General features: G+C 47.4%; 1 protein-coding gene across 2 annotated transcripts in view; it reads right to left on the reverse strand.

The window, feature by feature from the left end:
- FN1 (fibronectin 1) overlaps positions 1-7,702 on the reverse strand; it is a gene marked incomplete at its 5' end in the record, with an annotated part of 55,710 nt that extends 48,008 nt beyond the window's left edge. The window contains 5 exons of one of the 2 annotated variants that reach the window (XM_082483673.1): positions 3,229-3,366; positions 3,494-3,625; positions 5,416-5,553; positions 7,023-7,151; positions 7,540-7,702. In XM_082483673.1, coding sequence (XP_082339799.1) covers positions 3,229-3,366; positions 3,494-3,625; positions 5,416-5,553; positions 7,023-7,151; positions 7,540-7,699 — 697 coding nt within the window. The remainder of the gene's footprint in view (positions 1-3,228; positions 3,367-3,493; positions 3,626-5,415; positions 5,554-7,022; positions 7,152-7,539) is intronic. The other variant, XM_082483672.1, reaches the window with a different exon arrangement.
- Between the last annotated feature and the right edge of the window lie 271 nt (positions 7,703-7,973).

The raw sequence follows: 7,973 nt of genomic DNA on the forward strand, positions 1-7,973 counted from the left end.
CTATCAAACAAACTGATAGCTTAAAGCCTTTATTGAGAGCCCACCTAATTTTTATGCAGCCCACTATTACAAGTCCTATATGCACTAAAGCCTGTGTTAAACTGCATAGGCTAAGAGCATCTGAAAATCCTGATGCTTTATTCTAAGGGAAAATTCCCATTTCTTTCCAGAACTGTGATTTCCCTTTGTAGCCTTTGTCAAAACTAGCATCATAACATTCCCACTGTGAACATGGTAAGCTATATTCAAAATCAATGTGAAAAAACACATTCTGGATTGAAAACATTCCTGCTAGTTATTTTTAAAGCTGTTTTAAGACCATTCTGTCTAGCATACACCTTTAACGCTTAAACTTGTTTTAATGTTTTTTTTTGGTTTTTTTTTTTTTGTTTTTTTAAAGCAGAAGTCTTTGTAGCTGGGTCATTTCATACTATAAATAGGGCACAGTTCAAGTTTGAGGCTCTACTTCAGCTGGGAGAAACTGAAACCTGTTTGAGGGTAATACGTTAAATTCTATTTCTTCCAAGAGAAGTGTGCACGAAGATACAGTGAAATTAATATAAGCTGCTCATGTCATACCAGGAATATTAGACTTTCTAAATCTCCCTGTTGTCTTTAATAACCCACAGCCCCTGATGAACTGAGTAAATGGGTTCAAAGGACAGCATAACAAACTACTTTTGTCTGGATGCCAGATCCACATGGATTAACTAGTTTTTCTTCCATTACAACATTTTACCTTCTCATTGAAGGGCAACTTTAGGGCTCAAATATAATCATGGATCAGTGAACATGGATTTATGAAGAACTGTGCAAGGACATATGCATCATGCCACTGAAAGAGCACATGGGATAGAATATGAATGTGGAAACCACATTACTAATTCACAGTAGTTAAAGTGACCAAAAACTGAGTATTTGCCAGAAAAGTGGTAAATTGGTGAAGTGTTCATAATGTAATTCGGCAAATGTGAAAAAAAAAAAAAACCCTCTTATGGACACTCACATTCTCAAGTTAGACAATGAAAAGCTGAAATGTCCCCCATGAAATCAGCTGTGATACTGAAAAATGTTGGCCATAAATGATATAAAACAGCAGCACGTACTGAAGCATAATACTACTTTGTGGGCTACAGCTATCATTTTACATACATAAATTTGAATTTCTCTATTTGATTACATGTGAAAAACAAAATGAAAAATGAACAGGTCATTTTATTGCAATTTCCCCTACGATACAACAACGCAGACCTGAGTTATGGGAGAAAAGATCCTGCCAAATTATTTTTATTAGTAATAACTCCTCCAAAATTCATAAACACCACTTTCTGGTTTATTCATTCCTATTTGATGGTTATTGATTTTTCCCCATGTGTTTTTAACAGACGTAATATTGTGAAGGCCGGTTTGATTTTTACAGCTTATTTCTTGACTAAGTCTCTCCAGATCTTCAGTTTTAATCTCAACCCTCCTTAGTGTTTTAGTTCTTTACAGGTCTGCTGTTTATATCAGCAGAAATCCATTATCTGTGCACCCCGAGGCAACTGAATATGAGGCAATTTAAAGGCTAAAGAAGAGTTTCTCAAACCTTGCATAACAAACATGTAAAGTACAAAGTTAAATTTTCTTGAGGCAATCTGTGTAAACCATGGTAGCTCCACAACAGAGTTTACTCCTAACAAAACCGGAACAGAAGGTAGACAGACAAGCAAGATTTTTGATTTTTAAAAGCCCTGTTTGCTTTGCAAATACAAATAAAATGGGATATTTACGGTAACATCCTTCAATGATGTAAAAGCTAAAAAAGTCACCTGTGCTGGTGAAGCATGTTTGCAGTGAAGACAACATGGTGGGAAAAACTAACAACCAAGATGGAAGAGCAGACAAAACAAACCCTGTTTTAGCTAACATATATACTAAACAGTAATAAATAAGAAATAATAATAAAAAATAAAAAAAATAAGAAGACATTTTAATCTGGCAGATCCCGCTGCTGGAGCAGGTAACTATTTCTCTTTAAATGCACCTAATTCTCCCTCAGGGGGCTACTTAAAATAAAACAGGAATGGAGATACTATCATAGAATCATTATGGCTGGAAAAGACCTTTAAGATCATCAAGTCCAACCATTTTATAACTCTACCAGGCCCACTCCTAAACCATGTCCCTGAGCACAATACCTAGCCAGCTTTTAAACACATCCAAGGATAGCAGTTTAACCACTTCCCTGGGCAGCCTGTTTTAGTCTTTTATAGCCCTTTCAGTGTAGAAGTTTTTCCTAATATCTAACCCAAACCTCCCCTGGTGCAACTTGACACCATTTCCTCCTGTCCTATTGGTTGTAACGTGTGAGAAGAGACCAACACCCACCACCTTACAACCTCCTTTCAGGTAGTTGTAGAGAGCAATAAGGTCTCCCCTCAGCCTCTTTTTCTTCAGGGTAAACAACCCCAGTTCCCTCAGCTGCTCCTCATAAGACTTATTCTCAGGACCCTTCACCAGCTTCATTGCCCTTCTCTGGACCCTCTCTAGCACTGCAATATCATTCTTATACTGCGGCACCCAAAACTGAACACAGTACTAAAGGTGCGGCCCCACCAGTGCCAAGTACAGTGGGTCAATCACTTCTCTAGCCCTGCTGGCCACACTACTCCTGATGCAGGCCAGGATGCCATTGGCCTTCTTGGCCACCTGGGCACACTGCTGGCTCATGTTCAGCCGGGTGTCAACCAACACCCCCGGGTCCTTTTCTTCTGGGCAGGCAGCTTTCCGGCCACTTTTCCCCAAGCCGGTAGCGCTGCATGGGGTTGTAGTGGCCCAAGTGCAGGAAACATCGATTAGGCCAAACTGATATTTTGCAGACCAAGTAACTCCCCCGACTTCCTGGGAGATACACGACTGACTCAGCTGGCCTGCAGATTTCTTAAACCTTTCTCTCTACATCAGGTTAAAACCCCACACAATCCAGCTACTCTGTCACGAGCATTGACCACCAACTCTCCTGTGTGTCCCCAGATTGCAAATGGCAACCAGGACATGCAAACGCTCCCCTCTCACCTCAGAGGTGTCTGTGTCTCACTCCTCAGAAGATGGCCACCCCTCTCAAACTATTGTCACTTGCAACAGGGCAGAAAAAGGAATACCTTTTCTTTTTGATGCAGGAGAGATTTGAAAAATAAATAAGATAAATAAAACAGAGCAGCCGGCAGGTGCCAGGCCAGCACTTACTTCTGGAGGTGCAGGTGATGCGGCCGCTGCCCTCCCCCAGGCAGGTGCAGTCCACCATCATCCAGCCCTGGTAGGGCTTCTCCCACGTCTCGCCGACCACATAGGATGTCCCAGCTGTGTTGTCGTAGCATCGCTCAGCTGTGAGAGGGAAGGGGATAAGAGTCCATCCAGCGCTATCACACACGGGGACGCCTCAGGGAAGACAAAGAGAAAGAGGCCATACACCCCGAGCAAGCTGGGGGAGAAGAAGGGAGCTGCTACCTACCCACGGGCTTGCAGGTCCACTCGCCCTTCCCATTGCCCAGGCACACACACTCCAGCATGTAGCCACCAGTCTCGTGGGGCCGGCGCCAAGTATCACCAATCTTGTAGGACTGGCCACCCTCATGGCAGCGATCTGCAGTGGGAGAGAGGGGAGCTGAGGTGAGGAACCGCACCGAGGACAGCATCATGGGGACAAGGTAAGGGTCACACAGCCAGGGGCAAAGAGGGTCAGGTGGGGGACAGGGAGGATGAGTGGGGCAGGCTATGGCCGCCACCTCCTCCTCCAGCCTGCAAAACAGCACCCACCATTTTCTGAGACTCCAAGGCCCTGTCCTCTTTCCTCAGCTGACCTCCTCCAGGTTTCTAACCACAGCTGAGACCCAGCTGGTGAAAGAGGAACATCAGGATCTGAGGAGGTGCTGCTCACAACCTGATGGCTGGTGAGGGAGTGTTTGTCTCCATCTTGTTCTGAGGTGGTACAACTTGGGCCTCTCTGTGGCTGTCCCTATACAGTGTGAGGGACATGGTGGCCAGGCCAGCATATAGAGAATAAGGAGGTGCTTGGTGTGACACCCTGGTGGGACATTGGTCCTCTTGGGTTTGGAAACCTGACCCTGGAAAGGCAGATTCCCAGCCCACCAACACCCCACAGCCCTGAGGCACTCTGCACCCACCACTTGGCCTGGGATCAGGGAAGGAAACATGGTAAAGGGCAGTTTGCAACCCCAGGGTCTTCTTCCAAGAAGGAAAGGAGAAACACACACCCAGTCATTTATTAGGAGCCACTAAAATGTTTTGTTGGCTCATTTATGAAAGCAGGGAATCTAAGAGTTATGAAGATTGATTCAAAGCCAGTTACAGTCAGTGAGACTCTCCCTTGAGCTCTAAACCAGGCTGATGATGAGGAAATGAGGCTGCTCTTGTGTTTGCAATTTCCTTACTGACTCTTTCTTTTCTTAAGCACTCATCATCCCTGCCCAATAAAATGCCATTAAATTCAGAAGGGCTTCAGGTCTACTTGTTAGATTCAATACTTTTTTTGTCCCCATGCTCTAATGATAGCTGGCTTCCGAGTCCTTTGTGGCAATGCTACTAGCATCAGCATGTGTGTCTTAAACAAGAAACTGGATACTTTTAAGAACATGACTTTTCTCAAAAGGTGCCTCAGGAACTTTGAAATCTCAGTCTAAAAGTCCTGACACAGTGATCTTCATCTGTGCTCGCAGAAAGTCCAATTATGAACTGAAGGGAAATTGTGAACAATTCAGTGACTCAATAAGGAAAGGATTTCCAGACAGAGAGAGAGATGAAAGAGAAGGCTGGGGAGAAAGGACAAAGGGAAGAGAGGGAGGAACAGAGGAAAGTATGGGTCAGACTGGTGCAAAAGGAGTTGCAGGAGCACATTTAGATCGTGTCTGGATACAAAATCCCAGCTCCCTCAGGGACAAGTGTTGGCATGACATTTTTGGAGGACAGGGGGACTGGCTCTCAGGTGGTATTTATTTATTATTTGTTTAGAGTAGTCCTATTAATGATGGTGTTCTTCTGACTCGCCAGTTGCAGAGTAGACCCTCAACTCTTTTTTCCAATCAGAAGAACTACTTCCATAAGTGTGCCTGTGAAGATGTAACACACTCTTGTATATAGTAAATGTACTAACCAGTATGGCTGGACACTAACAGTAATTTTTGGCCTATGATTTTACACATAGCACTTTACCTCTTAAATAAGAGAGGAATTTGGTTGTGCAAATGTATGTACATGGGGCAAGGACTTTCAATTCCAAGATTTTAACAGGCTTTGGATTAACCCCCCGCCCCCCCCCAACTCTAGCTAATGGGCATTGGAAATATTGTGTAAATTGCTCTGGAAAATATGACACTAAGGAACAATAGCTGTAGCAAGAGGCTCTTGGTTACATACTGGCAATGGTACAGCTGATTCTCCCACGTCCAGCTCCAATGCAAGTACAGTCCCAGATCATAGAGTCCTTGGGGCGCTCGTATGTCTCCCCTACTCGGTAAGTGGATCCAGTGTATTTGTCAAAGCAAGTCTCTTCAGCTATAAAGGGAGAAAAATCAGATTCATGTAACCTTGGCAGTAACATGTACAGTCAACAGAAACACACATTCCTCGCATCCTCACACAGATGCTCTTTTTCTGGGGAAAAGTGCTATCAGTCTCCTCTTCCTTCCTGGGATGGAAGAGGAGAGAGGAAGTTGGGTGAAATTCGCCCCCCTCAAGGTCCCCACGATGTTGAATAACCTCAGCTTCCCTCCCCCGATAAACCAGAAGCTGAGCATGGCACATGGACATCCATTCCCTGGAAGGATCAATCCCAGCTGTTTGAAGTGCAACAGTAAAGAAGACAGGAGGGAGCAAACATCCCCTAGAAGCTGTGTGCTTTGTCATGCTAATCCTCCTCGTTCTGACCTGACAAAAAAATGAGTATATTAATCCCAAATTCTACAGCATTCCCATTGAAGTCAACAGCCCTACTCGTGAATTGTTCACACTAGTGCGTAAGTAAATGATTACAGAATGGTTATGTCAGTGCTGCCACCAGACTTGAGATCTGCAACAGGACAACCTCCTTCACTACAGGACAAAGTTAACTGTGCCATACAGGAAACTTGCTATTGGACTTTGAAACCGTAAAACTTGGGAAACCCTGCAGGGGAAGGAAAACTAGATTAAACCCCCTTTTATGGGGGAGTAAGGGGACTGAGTACTCAGGGGACTTAAAATACTCTAGCTTCAAGGCAGGCAGCACACAAGCCTTGCAAAACAGATTACTGGAACGCTCCCATCTGTCTTACATGAACACTGTCAGCCAGGAACCAGTTTTTCTCTCTTATATCTCCAGAGCAACATAAAGGAGTTATGGCAAACCAGTGGCTTCAGACCAATAGATACAGAAAGATCGCATCTGATTATCTAAACTGCACTGTATCCCAGAAAGAGGCATCTTCCAGCAGACATTGCTTTTAAAGTTCTTTCTGTTACCTAAACTTTTTCTGCAGAAGACTAAACAATCTCATTTTACACTCAATTATAGAAAGCTCACAGCAGGGCTTGGGGGGCTGTGGAAAGTTGTAAGTTGAAATATTTTTAAACAAGCTGACGACACCACACAGCTATGAAGAGTTGGGGTGAAGCAATCAAACAGCACAGAGCCAGCGCTGCAAAGTGACTCCAGATTTGAACTTCCCCATGCAAGTCCAGGAGTCAGATCAGTTCATTACAAAGGAGAGGCTGGCTCCAAAATTAATGTTTAAATCCAATCCTCCAGAGATGAGTGATATTTGGCTCAGGGTTCTGGTGGCAGGCCCATCGCTAATGAAAAGCATTTCTTAAAATCCCAAGCCAGATCTTCTATGTAATTGAGTGTAGATCCGTTACTGACCCTAAGTACCAAACTTCAGCTGAAAACCCGGTCAGGCAGTTATAACTCAGTACAAGGCTTAGCTTACTCGGCATCAAAAGCTGTTCTGGGGTCTTGATGTAGAGAAAAGAGACCACCAACTTACGTTCAGGCTTGCTTTCACAGTTAAACCCTCTGCTTCCACCATAGCAGGTACAGACCAGCGTGTTTCCCAGGTAAATGCGCTCCCACTGCTGGTTTATCTGATAGTATCTTCCATTGTCAAAACAGGTCTCTGGGAGGAGAGAGGAGAAGGAGGAGGGAGGAAGCAGAGGGGGAAGAGAAAGAAAAGTTTGGAGTTACGGAGGGCAGAGGCAATGATGGAAGGGGCACGGCACAGGCACACGGCGCCTGCAGCGGGCACCAGCTGCTCTGCCCCGGCTTCGCACGTTTGCGGGTGCCGCCGAGCCCGAGGGGCGGCAAAGGGCCGAGCTGCGTGGCCCGAGGGACAGCAAAAGCCACCCGGGGGTCACCCAGCGGGGCGGGGGCTGCGGCTCCCGCCGCGCTCCGAGGGATCGGGGCAACGCTCACGTCCCGTCGGCGCTGCGGAGGGGCCGGCCCAGCCCCCCCGCCATGCCCTGCCCTGCCCGTCCCGCAGGACCCCATCCCGGCGCGGTACTCACGCTTGCCCTGCGCGGGGGTGCCCTGAGGTACCGAAGTGGTCTGCGCCTGCCGCCGGCTCTTGCCGCCGCCTCCGCGGCGCTGCCCGCCGCCACCCCCCGCCGCTGCAGCCCCCAGGCAAAGGGCGAGCAGCGCCAGCCGCCACACGGTGCGGCCCGGCATAACGGCACGGCACGGCACGGCACGGCACGGCACGGCACGGCACGGCACGGCACGGCACGGCACGGCACGGCACGGCACGGCACGGCACGGCACGGCACGAACAGCGGCGCCGCTCGCAGGCAGCCCGACAGACGGAACAGCGGCGCCGCCCGGGCGCTATATAGGGCGGGCGGCGCTGGGAGGGGGAGGCCGGCGCCGCCCCGGCGCCCATTGGCCTCGGTGCCGCCGGGGGCCGGGCGGGGGCCGCCACCGCCCCGCCGAAAGGAGCCGGCCC

Source organism: Vanellus vanellus (genome assembly GCF_965231255.1).
Source record: "Vanellus vanellus genome assembly, chromosome: 5".
Classification (NCBI taxonomy): Eukaryota; Metazoa; Chordata; class Aves; order Charadriiformes; family Charadriidae; genus Vanellus; species Vanellus vanellus.